Consider the following 21,943-nt stretch of genomic DNA (forward strand, 5'->3'; position numbering starts at 1 on the left):
CTGTCTGTCTGTCTCTCTCTTCCTCTCTTTATTTCATTTTCTTTGAATCAGGATCCAAATAAAATCAACATATGCAGTTGGGTGATATGTTCCTTAAGCCTCTTTTAATCTATGCGTTCTCCTCCTCTCTTTTATTTTTTCCTTGCAATTTATTTGTTGAAAAACCTAAGTCATTTTCTTTAACTTTTCTCACAATTAGATTTTGCTGATTATATCTCTTTGGTATCATTTAACATGTTTCTCTGACCTCTCTTCCTAGAAATTGGTAACTAGATCTAGAGGCTTGATCAGGTTAAGATTCAGTTTTTTTCAATAATAATATTTCATAGGTAGTGATATTTACACTTATTAAGAAGTATATATGGTCTGGTTGTCTCTCATTTTATAATGTAGCAGCCATTACTGCTTGTAGTCTACAGCAGGGGTTGGCAGATTTTCTAAAAGAGATAGTAAATATTTCAGGCTTACAGGCCATACATTCTCTGTTGTAACTTGTCAGCTTTGTCCTTGTAATATGAATGCAGTCATAGACAATACATAAAAAAATGGGCAAGGCTGTGATCCAGTAAAGCTTTATTTACAAAACAAGTTGTCCAGCCTTCTGGCTATAGTTTGCTGACCCCTGATTTAGACCTATCAATTCATTTTGGTTGCAAAATGGAAAATTTTAATATTATCATTCTGTCCACATAAATTAAATGGAATATGTCTGTTAAAATAAACTTTCAACTATTTGGATATCCTGAAGCATAGTTCATGCAGAAGAGACAGTTTAAATGCTTGATTCTTTTCTTTGTTTACCACTTTTCAGAATAATAAATTGGATCACCATTATCCTCCAAAATCACTTAGTCTTATTGCTGCTGTTGTATTTAATATCATAAACTCAAAGATTCATACATGTTGGATGTTTTTCACTCCATTGCACTAATTATCCTTGTTGATTCTTGAATTGTTCCATCTTTGGCCTCATGTATATAAATAATTCTTGAAATCTGTAAAACAGTATATTCAGAGAAATGCCTTTTACCTTATCCCTTTCTTCTGCCATAGAGTAATCACTTTCTTTTAACTTAATAGTTCATACTTCATTTTTTAAAAATAAGCAAATATATCTGTGAGTGTGTGTGTGTACATATATATGCATATGTATTCCCTTCTTATATAAATGACAACATACTATACATACTTTTCTCAATCTTACTTTTTTCATTTAGCAATATGTCCTGAAAATGACTTCTTAGTATTGAGATGTTTCTCATTCCTTTTTGTAGCTGCATAGTACCAGAAGGTTCTCAACTGCTTTTATGAACCACGGTTTAGAAGCATCTTGATAGGCTATTACAAAATATAAGTTCCCAGGGATAATGGTGACTATCTACATCAAAATTTTTCCATAAGTTCTCCACAAACATATAGCTCAAAAAGGAAAGCAAATCAAGCCATCCATAACTCATGCCTAAACATAACTAGAAGTCAAGAATACCACACATTTCAATAACATATTGTCTACATGTTCTGATATAAAGATCTGAAACCAGTAAAGCTAATACCCACCCCATACCAGAATGTAGAGTTTTATGTAGATAGAAACTACATTAAAAAGGCAGAGGACAATGGGAGCCTAACACAGCCAAAATCACTCCCAGAAAAAGATAGGCCCATCCAGAGTGGGAAATACTGAAAGAGAACTAAGAGCTACTTGATAAGAGCATTGTCTACTGGAGAATCAGAAGAAAGAGAATGAATTAAAAGTGTGAGGGACCAGAGATAGCAGCTGTGGGCAGATAACTACCTTCATGGGAGAGATAGACATAATACTGAAGGAAAAGAAGGAAGCCATGGGTAATCATTTAGAGTTACACAGGAACAAAGAGAGTTACACAGGAACAAAGAGAATCATAAAATCAGAAGACATTCGGGTCTTCCTATCCCACCGCATCCCAAACAGGCTCCACTAAAGAAGCTGCATTTCATTATGCCGACAGAAAACTCATGACCCAAGATTCCTGACAAAATGGAACATCCTGTTTTTCGCTAGCCCAAGAAAATATAAGACATTTTAAATCATTAGGAAACAGCAGTCAACATCCATAAAACTTCTACATGAGGAAAAACAGAAGTAGAAGATAAAACCATTTTAACTACTGAAAATTCTAAGCCAAAAATCAGTGACTAATCAGAGGAAAACTGTTGCACAAGGACCCATTTTGAATTAAATAAATATTGACATCTACGAAAAAAAATACCTTGAATCATAAATTTTAAGTCAGACTAGAAATGCACAGTAAATAGGAAGATATGAAAATAGAATTATGCAAACTCAAGGAAAAAAATGAAGAAAGAAAAATAATCTAAATTGAAGACTCAGTTCCAAGGTACCCATTGGGACAATATATTCAACTTAAAATATAATAAGAGACATTGAGAAAAGAAATAAAACAGTCAAGAGAATAAAAGTAAATATTAGAAGAAAAGGTTTAAAAGTATCAGAAAGGAACTGTTAGATATAGAATGTAGTCAAAAAGGTCCTCTGGGTATATGTATGTGTACATGTATATTTGGATTCCCTAAAGAAGATAAACAGGATTAATACTTAAAATTGTAATGTAAGAAAATGTTTCAAAAATGGGAAAATACCTGAACCTTCATATTGAAAAAGCCTACCTTATTCCTGGAAAATTGTCAACTCTAAGACCTTTTCTAGTAAAACAGTTATACTCTATGAATAAAGACAAAGTCAGCTAAGCCTGTAGCAAAACAGCCAAATTATTTTCAAGGCAAAGAAAGTCAGGTTTACATCATACTTTTCAACAGCAAAATGCAAAGCAAGACTATAAATGGAGGAGCATTTTTAAGAAATTTGAGGAAAGAAAAAACAGGTTTATATCTAGACAAGCTGTTTTTTCAAGTGCTGAGATTATACTGAAAGAGTTTTTAATGTGCAAGAACACAGGAAATATTGTGACCCCATCCCCTTCCTAAATCAATTATGGAAAGAGCTTCATCCAAATAACAGATGATATATCTAAGAAAAACAAAGGTAGGAACAAGAGTAGAATAGTATGGTATCAGTCTGGGTCCAGTGAAGAAGGAACACAGAAAGTTTAATGAAATTGTTAACTCTAACAGAGAGTTGGAGTGAGGGATTGGCTAGTCAAAAGGCAGAGAACTCTAAGGAATATTTGAAGAGCAGACATAAGGAGAAGCCACTACACTGGGGCAGAGATAGACAGCCCAAGGAAGAGCCTCCCTTCCCCCATCTCAGGCCTGAGATGTAAGCCATGTTGGAGGGGGCACGGTTGCTCACTGGATGAGAGAAATCACTAGTGCCACAGCAGTGGAACTTGCTAGAAATTTGCCTTCTATAGTGCAGAGAAGACTGTTCATGGAGAGGTGTGTCTCTCTGTAGAAACTTACAAAACCATTTAGGATGGGAGAAAGTGGTGGAGGCGGAGCTGCTGCTGTTGTTGCTGGCCACCGGATACTTTACTAACTGTCCAGTGCTCCGGGACACGGGCAACCAAGGAGATGGGAGTGCTGCAGAAGCCTGCCAGCAGATGCAGTGGGACCAGAAAGCAAGTCCCTTTCCTCCTGTAATATCTTTAGATGGGATCAGAGGATATCATTTAAAACCAATAAATCAGATAGCAGTAGCCTAAATGAGGAAATGGGGGAATTAAGGACATTATAAAGTATGTTAGTATAAAGATAACCACTAAAACAAAATTCCCAAACTTCCTCAATACCAAAAGAACAAAATGGTCAAGAAATATATGACACAAAGAGATGAACTATGGAAAATGCAGAAAATAAAACATACGGTGATAAAGTTGAGAACAAATATGTAATTTATACAGAGTGTAAAGTTGAGTGTAATTTATACAGAGTATACAGAATATAAATGAACATTTACATTTAACTCACCTGTTAAAACATTTCAGATTGATGTTCAAAGTCAAATCCAACTTTACACTGTACAGGAGACATACCTAAAATAAAAGTGAGTCGGGAAGGCTAAAAGTAAAAGATGACAAATGATGTATGAAGCAACTTCAGACAATATAGTAGCAGAGGTTTGTTGTTGTTCATTCACAAAGTCATGTCCCAATTCTCTGTGACCCCATGGACTGCAACACACTAGGCCCTTTTGTCCTCCACTGTCTCTCGGAGTTTGCTCATATTCGTGTCTGCTGAGTTAATGATGCTGTCTAACCATCTCCTACTCTGCCACCCACGTCTCCTTTTGCTTTCAATCTTTCCCAGCATCAGGGTCTTTTCCAGTGAGTCAGCTCTTTGCATCAGGTGACCAAAGTATTAGAGCTTCAGCTTTCAGCATCAGTCCTTCCAATGAATAGTCAGGGTTGATTTCCTTTAGGATTGACTAGTTTGATCTCCTTACAGTCCAAGGGACTCACAAGAGTCTTCTCCAGCACCACAGCTTGAAAGCATAAATTCTTTGGTGCTCAGCCTTCTTTACGGTCCAGCTCTCATATCTGTACATGACTACTGGAAAAACCATAGCTTTGACTATACGGACCTTGTTAAGCAAAGTGATGTCTCTGCTTTTTAATATCCTGTCTAGGTTTGTCATAGCTATTCTTCCAAGGAACAAGCGTCTTTTAATTTTGTGGCTTCAGTCACCGTCCTCAGTGAGTTTAGAGCCCAGTAAAATAAAATCTGTCACAATTTCCACTTTTTTCCCCTTCTGTTTGCCATGAAGTGATGGGACCAGATACCCTGATCTTAGTTTTTTGAATGTTGAGTTTTAAGCCAGCCTTTTCACTCTCCTCTTTCACCCTCATCAAGAGGCCTTTTATTTCCTCTTCACTTTCTGCTGTTAGAGTGGTATCATATGCGTATCTGAGGTGGTTGATATTTCTCCCAGCAATCTTGATTCCAGCTTGTGATTCATCTAGCCCAGGATTTTGCATGATATACTCTGCATATAAGTTAAATAAGCAGAGGTTAAAATTCTGTTATCAGACATGATTGTTGTTGTTGTTTAGTCACTAAGTTGTGTCTGATTCTTTGTGACCCCATGGACTATAGGCCACCAGGCTCCTTTGTCCATAGGATTTTCTAGGCAAGTATACTGGAAAGGGTTGTGATTTTCTTCTCCGGGGGATTTTTCCCTACCCAGGGATCAAACCCGCATCTCCTGCATTGCAGTCAGATTCTTTACCACTGAGCCACCCGGGAAGCCCTTTAGACATGGTAGAATTCATAAAATAGGAATTACAGTACATACAAAGTGATATAGACAAACATACTAATAGGATATTTAACACACATCTCTCAAGACAGGCCAAGAGTACAAAAAGTAAAAGTGCTGAAGACTTTAATGAATAAGATAGATTGTGTGTGTGTATGTGTGTGTGTGTGTGTATGTATGTATGCATACCAAACTGCATACCTTGGCAAATACCCTTCCACCTTGAAATTTAAAGCTCTTTGTTTAAACAGTTTTTGTTTGGAAAACGGATATATAAGCCAAAATTTCAAAATTCCTAAAACATAGTGATAATAAACATCACATCAGAAGTCTGAGATACAATCAAAGGGGTGATTGGAAAAAAATATATAGCTTTAAATACCTGTCATAAATAAAAATGAAAGGATAAATATTAAAAATTTAAGCTCCCAATTCAGAAAGCTAGAAAAAGTTATAACCCAAAGAAAATACAAAGGAGAAATAAATAGAAAAAATAAAGATAAAAAGAGATTAATGAAGTAGAAAATAGAAAAGCAGAAGATCAAAGTGCTGGTTCTTTGGAGAAAGCATCAACAAAATATACAAGCCACTAGTTAGCCTAATAAAGAAAAAAGGCAATTAGAGCAGATATACAGAAGTAGAAATGACAAAGGGAGCAATAGTGTAATAAACCAGAAAGCTAGTTAGGAGCATCACAATGTTTAAACAGATCTATAGAAAACATGTTTTCAAAACACCTACGTCAAAGTACTATGTACAGATTATTTTACAGGGAAATCCTTCAAAATCTTGAATACCAAATAGTCCAAATTCTTAATGACCTACAAGTTGCTGTAGGTCAGTGATACCCACAGAACTTTTCTATGATGATTGAAACGTTTTGTGTCTTTGCTGTCCAGTATGATACGTGTCCAGCCTCGTGTGACTGTAGAGCACTTGGAATGTGGCTACTGCAACTAAAGAATTGAATTTTTAATTTTATTTAATTGTAATTTAAAGTTGAAAACCTATGTGATTGGTGGCTATGGTATTAGTGCACTTCTGGATCATAGAAAAAGTAAGAAAATATCCAAATTCTTTTTATAAACAGGTAGAACTTTGATACTTAAACCTGATTTAAACACACACACACACCGTCTTTATAGTAAGTTTTGAAATCAAGAAATGTGCGTTCTCACAAGTCTGCAGAGTTTTGTCAAAGTTCATATGACTTTCTTCCTTTGCTATTTTAATATGGTAAAGTCCACTAATGATTTCGCTAAACTTAAATCTTTTCATTCTCCCCAAACCCCTACTACTTTGTCTTGATGAATCACTGTTTTAAATATGTTGAATTCGAATTCCTAACATTTTATTTAGGATTTTTATAATAATACTCATACATGATGGTGTGTGTGGGTGTGTGTGTATAGAATTCAAAATCACAATGAGATAATACTTCACACCCATTAGAATGGCTATTATCAAATACATAGAAAATAACAAGTGTTGGTGAGGATGTGGAGAAATTGGAACTTTGTGTATTGGTGAGTATTGGAAATGAAAAATGGCATAGCCACTATGAAAAACAATATGGTGTTTCCACAAAAAAAAGTTAAAAGTTAAATTACCATATGATCTAGCAATTCCACTTTGGGATAGATAGGCAAAAAAGTATAAAGTAAGGACTCAAGGAGGTATTTTTATACCCATATTATCAGCATTATTCATAATATCCAAAAGGCCGAAACAGCCCAAGTTTCCATTGACAGAAGAATGAGTAAATAAAATGTGGTATATACATATAGCAGAATATTATTCAGCTTTACAAAGGAAGGAGGTTCTGACGTGCTACAGTGTAAGTGAACCTTAAAGATACTATGTTAAATGAAATAAGCCAGTCACAAAAGAACAAATACTAAATGATTCCACTGAGTACCTACAGAAAAAGGAATGATGTTTGTAAGGAACTGGGAGAGGGGAGAAAGGACTGAGGAGTTACTGTTTAATGGGCAGAGTTTCATATGAGCAAGATGAAAAAATTCTGGAAATACATGATGGTGATGGTTACACATTGATATGAACATACTTAATACCATTTACTTCTGAGAAAGAGAAGGAAATATATGTGTATACACACATGCACATATATATATAATGTACATGAACTTATATATTTTATATACTTATTTTTATAAAAAGAAACACTGGACTATTAAAACGAGAAAATAATGAAAAGGTTGCCTATGGGGAGTGTCTGGGAATAGTGTGGAAAGAATAGAAATGACAGACCTCTTGGAGAATACCCATTTATATTCTTTTGACTTTTGAATTATTTGAATGTGTTACTTACTACATAAAATTAAATCAAAAATAGATGAACAGGCATATACTAAAATTGGCTAACTTTTAGTATATGACTAAACTCGATAAAGGGCAGAAATGGTATGGACCTAAAAGAAGCAGAAGATATTAAGAAGAGGTGGCAAGAATACACAGAAGAACTGTACAAAAAAGATCTTCATGACCAAGATAATCATGATGGTGTGATCACTCACCTAGAGCCAGACATCCTGGAATGTGAAGTCAAGTAGGCCTTAGAAAGCGTCACTACAAACAAAGCTCGTGGAGGTGATGGAATTCCAGTTGAGCTATTTCAAATCCTGAAAGATGATGCTGTCAAAGTGCTGCACTCAATATGCCAGCAAATTTGGAAAACTCAGCAGTGGCCACAGGACTGGAGAAGGTCAGTTTTCATTCCAATCCCAAAGAAAGGCAATGCCAAAGAATGCTAAACTACCACACAGTTTCACTCATCTCACACGCTAGTAAAGGATTGCTCAAAATTCTCCAAGCCAGGCTTCAGCAATAGGTCAACCATGAACTTCCAGATGTTCAAGCTGGTTTTAGAAAAGGCAGAGGAACCAGAGATCAAATTGCCAACATCCGCTGGATCATGGAAAAAGCAAGAGAGTTCCAGAAAAACATCTATTTCTGCTTTATTGACTATGCCAAAGCCTTTGACTGTGTGGATCACAATAAACGGTGGAAAATTCTTCAAGAGATGGAAATACCAGACCACCTGACCTGCCTCTTGAGAAACCTATATGTAGGTCAGGAAGCAACAGTTAGAACTGGACATGGAAAAACAGACTGGTTCCAAATAGGAAAAGGAGTACATCAAGGCTGTATATTGTCACCCTGCTTATTTAACTTCTGTGGAGAGTACATCATGAGAAACGCTGGGCTGGAAGCAGCACAAGCTGGAATCAAGATTGCCAGGAGAAATCTCAATAACCTCAGATATGCAGATGACACCACCCTTATGGCAGAAAGTGAAGAGCTAAAAAAGCTTCTTGATGAAAGTGAAAGAGGAGAGTGAAAAAGTTGGCTTAAAGCTCAACATTCAGAAAACTAATATCATGGCATCCAGTCCCATCACTTCATGGGAAGGGGAAACAGTGGAAACAGTGTCAGACTTTATTTTTGCGGAGCTCCAAAATCACTGCAGATGGTGACTGCAGCCATGAAATTAAAAGACACTTACTCCTTGGAAGGAAAGTTATGACCAACCTAGATAGCATATTGAAAAGCAGAGACATTACTTTGCCAACAAAGGTCCGTCTAGTCAAGGCTATGGTTTTTCCAGTAGTCATGTATGGATGTGAGAGTTGGAATGTGAAGAAAGCTGAGCGCTGAAGAATTGATGCTTTTGAACTGTGGTGTTGGAGAAGACTCTTGAGAGTCCCTTGGACTGCAAGGAGATCCAACCAGTCCATTCTAAAGGAGATCAGTCCTGGGTGTTCTTTGGAAGGAATGATGCTAAAGCTGAAAAGCCACCTCATGCGAAGAGTTGACTCATTCTAAAAGACTCTGATGGTGGGAGGGATTGGGGGGAGGAGGAAAAGGGGACGACAGAGGATGAGATGGCTGGATGGCATCACCGACTCGATGGACGTGAGTTTGAGTGATCTCTGGGAGTTGGTGATGGACAGAGGGGCCTGGCATGCTGCAATTCATGGGGTCGCGAAGAGTCGGACATGACCTAGTGACTGAACTGAACTGAACTGAAACTTGATAAACAGAAACAAATTGAACTCTGTATCAAATGATTACCATAGCCACATTGAAAAAATTCCAACAATCAGAACCCTTACAGTACACCCTCATTGGGACATATTTCAAAGGAAACTTCTGACTTTTTTTTTTAATAATGTTAGTGGTTTTGCCATAATAATCTGAAACTATTTTGTGTGTGTTGAAGATAAATGTAATGAGTAAATAAGATACAAAATATGGAATAGGAGAAGATGAGGAAAAACCTTGCAGTGTAGGATTTGAATTGAAGGTATGTTATGAACTCTTTACTTAAAATAGGTATATAAATCTATAATTATATATATTAAAATATGCATATATATTAACATATAATACATATTCCCTTAGAACATATACATGTTTACATGTGTATATGTATATATTCCAAGATGGTACATGTATATGTGTATGTATGTATGTGTTCCAAGCTCTATCTATTGAAAGGCCTAGAAACAATGACTCCTCAGCAGCAATGTGAGGAGTTGATTTCTAAATTTCCAAATTAGTTGATTTCTAAATCCCATTCTCCACTAAAAGGAATCATGGCTCCTTGAAGCAATGGCTGATTTCAAGACTGAGCAACAGGTGAATCTGGAACATCTTATTTTGCCAGGAAACAGTTTCAAAGAATGATGGGTACATATCAAAAGGATATAGGAGCCAGCCTAAAGAGACTTTGACTAACCAAAACTGGAAAATAAAACCATCAAAAAGAATAATAAAAATAAAAATACAATAGTAGTAGCACCGTGGGTCCCTAGTGAAACACTAGAAAAAAAAAGTTGCAGAGAAAGTCCTTTGCAGAATATCAGCTAATAAATATTAAAAATGATAGAAAGTTATCATTTTGTCAGTCATCATTTTAATGAATTCAGGCCAAGACAATCAATGAATGCTAAAAAAAAGCTTATTGGAGAATAGGATATTCACATAGTCCTCAAGTTTTCCCCCACTGATTATCTATTAATTATAAGGGGGGATTACAATAAAGAAATCTGTCAGTCATTCCTTAACAGGTGATCAAATTTAGTATCATCATTGATTAGACCAATGAAGTGTGAAGTACTCAACATCACTTGTGTAGTATTTTTGTCAAAACTATTTAGCATGAATGTAATCATAAGGAAACAATCAGAAAGAAATCCAAATTGTGGGACATTCTGTAAAACAGCTCAGACTCTTCAAAAGTAGTAATTTCATGAAAAACAAAAGGCAACTGAACTATTGTAGATTAAAGGAGACTAAAGATGCATGACAACCAAATACAATATGTAATCCATGGTGTATTTTAATAGCTATAAAGTAAATTTAAATAGCTATAAAGATTTGGGGACATTTGAGAATATTTTTAATTAAATTTCTTGGATAAGATAATATTGCAGTTTTAAAGGAGAATGTCCTTGTTGTCAGGGCACATGTCCTGACATATATAGAGGTGAAGTATCATGATGTCTCTAACTTTCACATAGTTCAGAGAAAACTGTGTGGCTAGATGGAAAGTAACTGTGGTGAAGTATTATTTAGTTGTTGAACCAGGTGAAGGGTGCATAATTTGTTCATGTACTGTTTTTGCTACTTTTCTCTAGGTTTAAAATTTTTCAAAATAAAAAACTTTAAATAAATTATGAATATAATTACATGTATATATGTGTGTGTGTTCCCCCAGGCCTCCTCTGGACCTCTCCCCAGAGTTCCTGAATCAGAATCTCTAGGTAATGGGGCTTGGGATTCTGCATGGTAAAATGGCTCTCCCGAGACTCTGACACAGCTGGTTTATATTTGGGAAGCATTGCTCTTGAGACCATTATTCTCTATTAAAATCTTGTGTGTGGTGTGTGTGTGTGTGTGTGTGGTGTGTGTGTGTATGTGTGTGTGTGTGTGTGCGCTTGTGTAAGTATGTGTGTTCTGTTCAAATAGGAACATTGCATAGTCCTCCAGGTGAAAAGGTAGAATGATTCTCAGATAATGTCAATCTTTTCCTCACATCCCCTTGTTTTAATGGTCCATTCTATACTTAGTCTGAGGTTATGTCTTCTAAACAGGACCGTATGGATCACTAATTCTCAAACATGGCTGCCAGAACTACCTACGCAGCTCTCAAAAATTTCACTGCCTAGGCCTTCAGTTCAGTTCAGTTGCTCAGTCATGTCCGACTCTTTGCAACCCCATGAACCACAGAACGCCAGGCCTCCCTGTCCATCACCAACTCCGGCAGTTCACCCAAACCCATGTCCATCCAGTTGGTGATGCAGTCCAACCATCTCATCCTCTCTCGTCCCCTTCTCCTGCCCTCAATCTTTCCCAGCATCAGGGTCTTTTCCAGTGAGTCAGCTCTTCGCTTCAGGTGGCCAAAGTATTGGAGTTTCAGCTCCAACATCAGTCCTTCCAATGAACACCCAGGACTGATCTCCTTTAGGATGAGGCCCTACCTCATATCAATTAAATCTGAATTTCTGGGGGTAGGATAATGTGTTCTTTAGTGCTCCCCAGGGAGGAGAGTTCAAGATTGAGAGTCCCTAGTCAATATCAGCAGAGAAGGCAATGGCACCCCACTCCAGTACTCTTGCCTGGAAAATCCCATGGATGGAGGAGCCTGGAAGGCTGCGGTCCATGGGGTCACTAAGAGTGGGACACGACTGAGCGACTTCGCTTTCACTTTTCACTTTCATGCATTGGAGAAGGAAATGGCAACCCACTCCAGTGTTCTTGCCTGGAGAATCCCAGGGACGGGGGAGCCTGGTGGGCTGCAGTCCATGGGGTCGCAGAGTCGGACACGACTGAAGTAACTTAGTAGCAGCAGTCTATATCAGAGCTGGCCTCTAGTGAGGCCCCTAGTCAATTGTGTCAGGATCTCAGTATAAACTGCCTGTTCAGCAAACTTGATCACATACCCTGGTGTGTGGGGGACATTGACTTGAGCTCTTTTATATTCCCAACACTAGTCAGTCTTCTCATATGGTCAGTAACCTCCGGAGTCTGTCAATGGAAAGGGGGGTTTTAAAAGATGCACATCTCACTTATGGTTATGGAAATTTGAAGTCTATTTCTAGAAATTGATGGAAGGGGTAAAATTTTAGAAAGAAGTAACTTTAATTACAGTATCTTAAATACTTATGTGATAAAGGTAATTTTAAAAATATTCACTGAACTCTCTTCTCTACAGAAAGGCCCCTGACATTGAATAATGCCAGACCCATCTTTACCTACACTTATCTCAAGACTAGTCACAACCACCCCCAATTAAATAAATCTGTATTAACTTGTGTTTGAGTGTGTATATGAGAGTGGAGTAGCAAAGTGGTGACAGCATCCTGGCAGAACCAAAAGGAATTCTAGCAGTCCTTCCCAAATCCAACCTGGCTGAACATTCACTTCTCACTCAGGGAAGAGAGTTTGTTCAGTGTCTCTCTCTCCCAGCTCTCACTTCTCTCACTCTTGAGGTATAATTTAGGTTTGCTGCTGCTGCTGCTAAGTTGCTTCAGTCATGTCCGACTCTGCGACCCCATGGACTGCAGCCCACCAGGCTCCCCCGTCCCTGGGATTCTCCAGGCAAGAACACTGGAGTGGGTTGCCATTTCCTTCTCCAATGCATGAAAGTGAAAAGTGAAAGTGAAGTCACTCAGTCGTGTCCGACCCTTAGCGACCCCATGGACTGCAGTGCACCAGGCTCCTCCGTCCATGGGATTTTCCGGGCAAGAGTGCAGCTGGTTTATAACCACATTGGGGTAAGCGGCTATCTGGTAAACCTCCATGTCGCGCCTGCTCCGGCCTTGATTTCCGCTGCACACACATCACATTCGAAGGTTCATTTGTCATTTGGAGTGGGGTGCCATCGCCTTCTCCTAATTTAGGTTTAGCCCACCCAAACTCAGTTTGGAAGCACTGCTTTAGTTGTGTCATCAGCTGACAAATACAGAAACGGGAAGCGAAGTGAGTTGTCCAGGGTTATGAGCGAGTGAGTGGCATGTTTCTCGACATGTATTTGTGTTTGTACATGTATGTAGAGCTCCTCTGGAAGGAGAAAAATGGTTTAGGAATCATCTTGAGAGTCATAGAGTCTAATAACTTAGAGGAGCTTTAGACTCTATAACTGTCAAGATGATTCTCAAATCATTTTCTCCTCCCAGAGGAGCTTTACATACATGTACACATGTACATGTGCTTCCTGGTACAAGTGCTGTTCTGTTACCTGCCACCAGAGGGCATGAACTGCGATTAGATTCTAGCCTGCTTATCTACACTCAAGTCCAGAGCTTGCTCAGATCACTGTTTAAACAGACAAACCTTAATTTATTCAGTAGTCCAACAGTCTTGGGAGCATCCGAAAGTTCTTTGGAACTATTTGTTTATAAATATTTGTAAAAGAAAGCTTAGGTAAGCACAGAACACTCGCAAATGCCTGGGGTTAGAATTGGAGACCTGGCTTTATAATATTACCCCAGCCACTTACCAGTTTAGTTGTGTGGCCAGTGGTAAATTGCTTTACCTTGACTTTTAATTTTCAGTTTCAGGTGCCTGACCTGCCAGATCATTAATAAACTCTGCCACACATGGTTTTTGTGAGGATTAAATGAGATAACATGATAAAGCATTTCCTAGCACACATTTAATAAGTGGAGATTTTTTTCCTTTGTTTAGTAAAACTTTTATGGAGCTTATATTCTGGTTAGAAAAAACACACATTACATGGAAAAAAGAAAATTATCCTTAGCTGATGAAAGCTAAGGATAATAAGGTGCAGAATCTAGGAGGCTATTTGAGGTAGAATAGTCTAGGAATGCCACTCTGAGGAGGTTAGCAAAGAACTAATACAAGATTTGAGAAAAGGAAAGGGCGTTGGAGGCAGAGGGACACAGCTTGGTGTGCTTGGAAAATAGAAAGACCGGTACTCAAAGGGCAGGGGAGAGAGAGATGAATTATAAGACGCAAGCAAGTTCCAGATCTTGTAAGTTTTGTTAAATACAAAAAGACTTTAGATTTATTTTGTGGTATAAGATGTAAGCATAAGAGTGATGTGATCTGATTTATATTTTTAGAAATATAACCATATCATTCTGATTGCTGTGTGGAAAATAGACAGTAGGGAGGCAAAAATAGAAGCAAAGTGGTTAGAAAGCTGTTGTCGTAGGATGGGCAGAGCCTGACTGTGGCTTAGATTAGGGTGTTAGCGGGGGAGAAATACAGAATGGCAAAGAATGGTTCGGTTTAGGATATATTCGATGTAAGGACCATCAGTACTTGCTGATTAATTGTATTTGAGAGGCAGTAGAAATGGAAGAACCAAGAGTAACTTCCAGGCTTTTTGGTCTCAGAAAAGTGAAAGTGAAGTCGCTCAGTCGTGTCCGACTCTTTGCGACCCCATGGGCTGTAGCCTACCAGGCTCCTCCGTCCATGGAATTTTCCAGGCAAGAGTACTGGAATGGGTTGCTATTTCCTTCTCCAGGGGATCTTCCTGACCCGGGGATCAAACCCAGGTCTCCTGCATTGCAGGCAGAAGACGCTTTACCTTCTGAGCCACCAGGGAAGCCCCATAAGTTTGGTTTCAGAACCTGGGTTTAAATAACTCGTACTGTTAACCAAGATGAGGTGACTAGAGGAAAAGGGGTTGTAAAATCAAGAGTTTTGTTTTAGACTCACTCATTTTGAGATTTCTTGGCATCTAAGAATTATAGAAGAAGGCGGTTGAAAATATGAGCATGAAGCTCAGAACAGAGGTTTGGGTTAGAGATATAAATTGGCAGTCACCGTTGATGGGAAAGGAGTACAGACCAAAGAAGAGAGAGCCAGTGGCCAGATACTGAGGTGCTCCCACTTCAGAGGTTCAGATTTCTTACTACCTGGCCTGTTTCTTGCATGCCATTGTTTAATTTTAGGAGACCCTCAAATTATTATTTTTTCCTTTTCCTTCTTGCACAAATGTACAAATCCAACTCTTACCAAGAGAGATAGCATGGTAGAACTGAATGATTAAATGCTTGAAGACATTAATGTGCTGATTAATAATGAAGGCTCTGAAGACAGAAGAATGCAGTTTAAATCCTGCTCTGCTATTGACTAGCTCAGTCTTTTGTCTATAATAGTCAAAATAAAAGCCAGCATTTATTTAATACTTATTATATACCAGGTATCTTTTTAAGTGCTTCACATGTATTTATATTAACTTATTTTAATCCTTAAAACAACCCACTGAAGTAGTTACTAGTCTTATCCCACTTTTTTGTTGAGGAAACTAAAGCCAGTAAGGGACCTTATTATTTCCCAGATATCACATACCAGCTAAGTAGCAGAGCTGAATTTGAATCTAGGCAGCCTGGATCCAAAACCAGTGCTGCTTTTCTCATACCAAATTCACAGAGCTGTAGAAGTGATTAAATGAGATAGCCTGTTTAAAAGTACTTAGCACTTGGAGGCTAGCACATAATATGAGCATAATAAATGTTTTTTGTGGGAAGTAGCATGGTATAGTGAAAGAGAACCAGGGGGTTGGGGGATAAAGTACTCAGTAATTGGGTTGGCAGCATTTCTGTTTTGCCCTTGTACTCTTGAAGAAGCTTGCTAGGAGGTAGGGAAACATAGTTAATAACATGAGGTTTGGAGTAAGACCATTATATAGTAGAATCTGTTTCCACCACTTACTACCTGAGATGAGCTACTTCCCTTGAGTTTCTCTTTTATCATTTGCAAACTAGGGATAATGATAGTGTACTTCTCATGGTGTTATTTGAAATATCCTGAGAGAAGGTGCCTGTAAAGTAGTACATGATAAGCATTCAGTACATATTAGCTATTATTATAATAAGGGTTTCCAGAATGAGAGGATTTTTTTTTTTTTCTTAGCTCAGGTACCAGATGAGATAGAAGCCTTTCAGTAACCCACTTCTGGAAAATTGAATTGGGAATTACATGGTGAGGCATTCTAGTTGTTGAGAACTGAGGGCATGAATCTGAATTTTCTAATTATGTAGTCACTCCTCCCTATTCCTCCGTTTTACAAAGGTGCAGGGAACATTTCTCTAGAACAGCTGTGCCTTGCTGTGCCTTATCCTTAGGTGTAGTGAACTATTCATGGCAGATCTGCTCTGGGTTTGGCTTGCTCCAACCCTTTCCTGATCTAAGGAGAGTTGTTTTAAATACTCTCATGTCTCTCCATCTTCTGCTCTGAGTTGGCTTTATTCTCAGTTATGTTCTCTAGTTAGCGGTGCCAAATCTACAAACACCCTTACAAATATGATCTCGGAGAAAGAAAAGCTCTCCAGCATGCATATCATATCAGAAAACAGTTGAGCCAGTTTGGGACATACATAACATACTTTTGGTCTAAAGGGAATGTGATGCTCTTAAATGGCGTTATCTTGGATTCCGTAACCAGGTAGGTAGGTAGAGCCCACTGTAGACATCCCCACCAAATCACCTGAAATCAGGGTTTGGAGCGGGGTAGGGGGTGTTTGCCAAAGGTAAAAAGGCTAGGCAGGTGGTAGCAGTTTGACAGGAGTGTACAAATTGCTGTCTCCACTGTTGATAAGAATGAGCTATCCCAGGAAGTCTTCTTTTTTTTTTTTGCTTTTTATTTATTTATTTTTTCTTTCTTTCTTTCTTTCTTTTTTTTTAATTTTATTTTATTTTTAAACTTTACAATATTAGTTTTGCCAAATATGTCTTCTGACCTTGGGAAACCCCATTTAGCCTAGCCAGCTTTGAGACTAAGCATTTAGATCATGTGGGGTAGTACCTCTTTTCTTATTTCCATTTTTTTCTCTCTTCTCACACCCCCCTTTAATTTAATTATAGCTCTTAATTAATACTTAATCCCAAAAGCTGCTTCTTCCTTTTCCATTTCCCATGCACATTGATAATTTAGCATAGTAGATAAGAGCATGGGCTCAACAGTCAGATTGCCTGGGTTTCAGTCCTTTCTTTGTCATTTGTTCACTTTGAAATTTAAGCAGTTTACTTTATACCTCTCTTCTCATCTATAAAATGAAGATAATTTCTACCTCACTAGGTTGTCTTGAGGATTAAATTAGATAACCAGTAGAAAGTGCCTGGCACAGTATCTGGCCCACAGTGAAGTACACAGTAATCAGATATTGTTGCTGCTGTTTCCAGCTGTGCAGCTGTGGTTCAGCCTGTCTGTCCTTTGTCAGGAACAGGAGAGCTGAGGTTGACTGGGAGACTATCAAAAGGCACTAGATTTTGGTATCTCAAGTAGAAGGTTGAAGCCAAATTGAAGAGAGCACTTGGAGCTCTAATTGGAAAATATGATAATGATCTTATTTTTACAATTTATTAATTAAATTATATATTCTTGACTTGTCATTACTCAGTCACTAAGTCATGTCCAACTGTTTGCAACCCTATGGACTATAGCACACCAGGCTCCTCTGTTCTCCATTGTCATCCAGAGTTTGCTAAAATTCATGTCCATTTAGTCGGTGATGCTATCTAACCATCTCGTCCTCTGCTTCCCCTTTCTCCTTTTGCCTTCAGTCTTTCCCAACATCAGGATCTTTTCCAATGACTTGTCATTGAGGAATGACAATGGACAATTAACCTCTCTAGGCTTCCTTTGACTCTTTTGGAAAATGAATATTTTTTAATAAAATAACCCCTTTCATCTTCGTCATGAAGCCTGATCCTTCGTTAAGTAAAAATGAATATCCAAAAGTTTTTTGTATTTTGTATATGTGTGAGAGAGGGGAAAAGAGAAAGTGAGAGAGTGAAAGCGTATTTACATTGAGATAAACTAAAAAGGTTTACTTGTATATTGAATTTATCAGACATATTTGGTTTCTTAAGAGATTATTATATCCTCTTTCACACTGTACTGTCTAGATCATTTCTAAGTATTTGTTATTCCTATCACACATCTATTTTGGATTTTTCAAGGAAACTTTTCAGGCATTATGATGTACGTTCTATAATACTTGTCTCGGTGTCAGAAAACTTGGTTGGGGACTTTACTACTACCTTTGCAATATTACCTTGAGCAAGTTACATTCCCTCTTACGTGCCTCATTTTCTCATCTGTCTAATGAGGCATTTTCTCTGCTTAACCTTTAAGTCCTTTCCTAACAGTCTGTAACTATCACAGCATAGGTTGTGGCAGGAGTAGCCGGATTCCCAAGGGAAAACTTGGTATTGCAATTCCCTTTGAGATGTATTTTTTATCTGTTGCCCGTTATGTTTGCTGCAGGATTTCGGCTGAATGCTTCCTCTTGGCCCATGTTCCTTTTGAAGACGCTAAATGGAGCAGAGATGGCTCCCATCAGGATTTTCCACAAGGTACGGTATTCCTCAGCTATCACCAGCTCCAAATTACTTAAGGTCAAATGCGTACATCCTTTCAATTACTGAGCCTCTAATGTCTGTATTATATTTATGGCCTGAGGATGCCTTTTCAGAAACTAGTTCAGCAGAAGGATTTTTAAAGTGCCTTATGAAGCAGCAATTATCCCCAGAGAAATACTAGATTGTAAGGTAGGATTTCTGGGTTTGGGGATTTCTTATTTCTCTTCTAATAACAAGTTTTGTCCTCATCTGTAATGTGGATTTCTGTCTACCTCACAGGGTTATTAAGAAGTTAAACATTTTTTGTTAGTAAAACATATAAAATGTAATATAAATCTAAAGGCTATTCTTATGGAATTCCATAATGTCCATCTTCTAAACAGAGAGGAAGGAATGAGACTATTTTTTAAGTGCCTGCAGTATGTTTGTGTTTTATATACACTATCTCATTTAATACCCACAGTTAACTTTATGAAGCAAGAATTATTATTTTGGTTTAGTAGTTAAGGAAACAAAACACTCAAATAAGGAGCTTGCCCCAGATCGCATGACTGACTAGTAAGTGGTAGAACAGGAATTAAAAACCTGTATTTGTTTTTCCTGGTTTTTCAAGGGAAAAGGCAGTCAGTCTCCTCTCAGTTGATCTTTCATGAGGTTGCAGTTACTATAAAGGAGACTGAATTAGCATTACTTGTGCTGCCATTTGGGCTTTTCAGGTGGCACTGTGGTAAAGAACCCTCCTGCCAATGCAGGAGATGTAAGAGATCTAGATTTGATCCCTGAGTTGGGAAGATCCCCTGGAGAATGAAATGGCAACCCACTCCAGTATTCTTCCCTGGAGAATCCCATGGACAGAGAAGCCTGGCAGGCTACAGTCCTTGGGGTTGCAAAGAGTCAGATGTGACTGAAGCAACTTAGCATAACATGATCCCATTTTAGTCTAAAACCTGAGAGCACCATGGTTCCCAGAATACAGTATACTGGGCAATTTGAAATCCTTCCACTGGAGAGTACCTCAAAATGGTGGGAGGTAGGGGCCAACAAATTCTTTTAAATGCTTTACTGATCTTACTAGGAAGTAAGAGAATTCTCCAAGGCCAAAATGAAGAAGGAAAACCAGAGTGTTAGGTGTACTGAACGTGCTGATGCCATAAGGGGCTTTACCAGTCTTATTTTTTAAGGACCTTGTCTTTTAACAACTAGAGTTAGATAGAAGTTGAAGCCTTGGGCCCATGCAAGGCAGAAAATGGACCTGGGACAGCCACATGAAAAAACAAATGGATCCCTCAAATGTTTACTCCTCAGTGAAAAGACAAGGAAGAGTCTCTGCCTGGGCCATGGGTAGGGGAACTGAGTCATTCTTCTGATAAAAGCTTTCCCCCATGGAAACCCAAGGTTCAGATGTAGTGTCTGTATTGTCTCAGAACTCCAAAATTGTAGAGGGATATTTCTGAGTGCCTGGCAGAAGGAAACCCAAAACCTCTCTAGAGGGTTTGGTTGTTTTCAACCCAGATGTCATAGAAGTCCCAAAAGTGAAGTACCATTGAAAATCAGTTCAGTTCAGTTCATAATCACAGAGCCCTCAAAACTCTCAAAACAAATCCTTCATGATGAAACATCAGTAGACACAACAAACAGTAAGACTATAACCTCAAGGACTTTCAGATAATAGAAACATCAGATAGAAATTTTAAATAAAGTATTTGAAAATGATTAAAGAATAAAAAGGAATTTTAAAATGAGAAAAGTACAAACCTCTATTTTTTAAAGACAGAGTTAAAAAAAGCAAATTGAATATCTAAAATGAAACCATTTAAATTTAAAAATCTTTTAAAAATTAAAAATAAAATAAAAATCTTAGATAGGTGATTAGGCAACTTAGACCTAGATAAGAATTAACTTTAAGACATGTGTGAGGAATTTCTCCAGAGTGCAATACAGAGAGATGAAGAGATGGAAAATATTAAAGAGGAAAGATAAAGATAATATCAGAAGGTCCGATATATGCTGAACATGAATTCCAGAATAAAAAAGAGTCAATAGTTGAAAAGATAATGACAGAATTTTCCAGAATGTGTGATAAACACAAATGTATACTTTAAAACATTGTGGAATAACTGAAGTCAAAAAATCTGAGCAAATAATCACACAGAATACAGTCATCCTCAGTATCTATGGGGGACTGGTTACAGGAACCCCTGAATACAAAGATCCACACACACTCAACTCCCTTATATAAAATGGTGTAGTGCAGCAAGCTCTCCATATCTGCAACTTTCACAATGCAGACTGAACCTTCAAAGGCATTGCAGTTAGGCTGACAACACATTTCTTGACAGCAGTAGTACAAGGCAAAAGGTAATAGAATAATACCTTCAAAGAATTAAGAAAAAAATAGTTGTCCACCTAGAATTTTATATCTAATTCTACCGTTATTTCAGAATGAATGCAAAATCAAGACATTTTCAGCAAACTAATATGAATATATTCACTGAAAGAACAGTTGAAGAGTATGTTTCAAGAAGAAGATAATTGAACCTGGAAAGTAAGGATGAGATGTAAAATGTAGTGCTAGGGAAAGATAGGTTAGCATGTGAGTATAACTAAACAATCACTGCCTGTAACTGTATAAACCAGTTATAGTAGCAAAAGTGATCAGTTGGCAGTATAACAGTGTGGAACTAAATTATCCAACACCTGTTAACTCAGGAGGAATTTAAATATTCAGAGGTCCTAGTATTGTTTAATTAAGGATGAATTTTAGACTTAATTATGTCAGCTGTACAGTTATGATCTGAAGGGGATCCACCAAAAGATTAAATATAGAATGATTAACATCTGAATCAATGGAAAGGGGAAAAGGGAAGAAAATTCAGTTGATTTTTAAGGAGAAAAAAGAAGTTAAAGGTACAACTTGAAAAATCAAGTTAAATAGAAATGATATTTAGAAATGATAATTTCTACATCAGTTATGAGAAATTAAATTCATCGGTTTAGTCAGACATAGATCAGATTGTTTTTAAATCTTGCTGCATGCTGTTTACAAGAAACATTGCTGAAATATGACACAAAGGTGTTAAAAATAAAAGAATATAAAACATATACCAGGCAAGCCTTTATCAAAATAAAGCTGGTGTTAATTGTACCAAAATTAGACAAAGAAGACTTTGGTGCTAAAAAGCATTAAAGAAGTTACTATCTAATGATTTTTTAAAAATAGGTCACTAAGAAGATAAAAGTTGTACATGCTCCTAAAAAACATAGCCTCAAAATAGATAAAGCAAAATTTGACAGAATTACATGGAAAAAAATTACATAGAAAATCTACAATCATTAGAGGATATTTTAATACACATCTCTCAA

At 37.5% G+C, this 21,943-nt stretch overlaps 1 protein-coding gene across 16 annotated transcripts in view; it reads left to right on the forward strand.

The window, feature by feature from the left end:
* Positions 1-21,943, forward strand: part of SCMH1 (Scm polycomb group protein homolog 1) — a 221,940-nt gene that overhangs the window by 105,609 nt on the left and 94,388 nt on the right. For 15 of the 16 annotated variants that reach the window (XM_025288975.2, XM_025288978.2, XM_025288969.2 and 12 more), the window contains one exon: positions 18,486-18,574. In XM_025288975.2, the coding sequence (XP_025144760.1) occupies positions 18,486-18,574 (89 nt within the window). Of the gene's footprint in view, positions 1-10,958; positions 11,005-18,485; positions 18,575-21,943 lie in introns of all 16 variants that reach the window. The other variant, XM_025288981.2, reaches the window with a different exon arrangement.

This window comes from Bubalus bubalis, chromosome 6 (assembly GCF_019923935.1).
Source record: "Bubalus bubalis isolate 160015118507 breed Murrah chromosome 6, NDDB_SH_1, whole genome shotgun sequence".
In the NCBI taxonomy this organism is placed as follows: domain Eukaryota; kingdom Metazoa; phylum Chordata; class Mammalia; order Artiodactyla; family Bovidae; genus Bubalus; species Bubalus bubalis.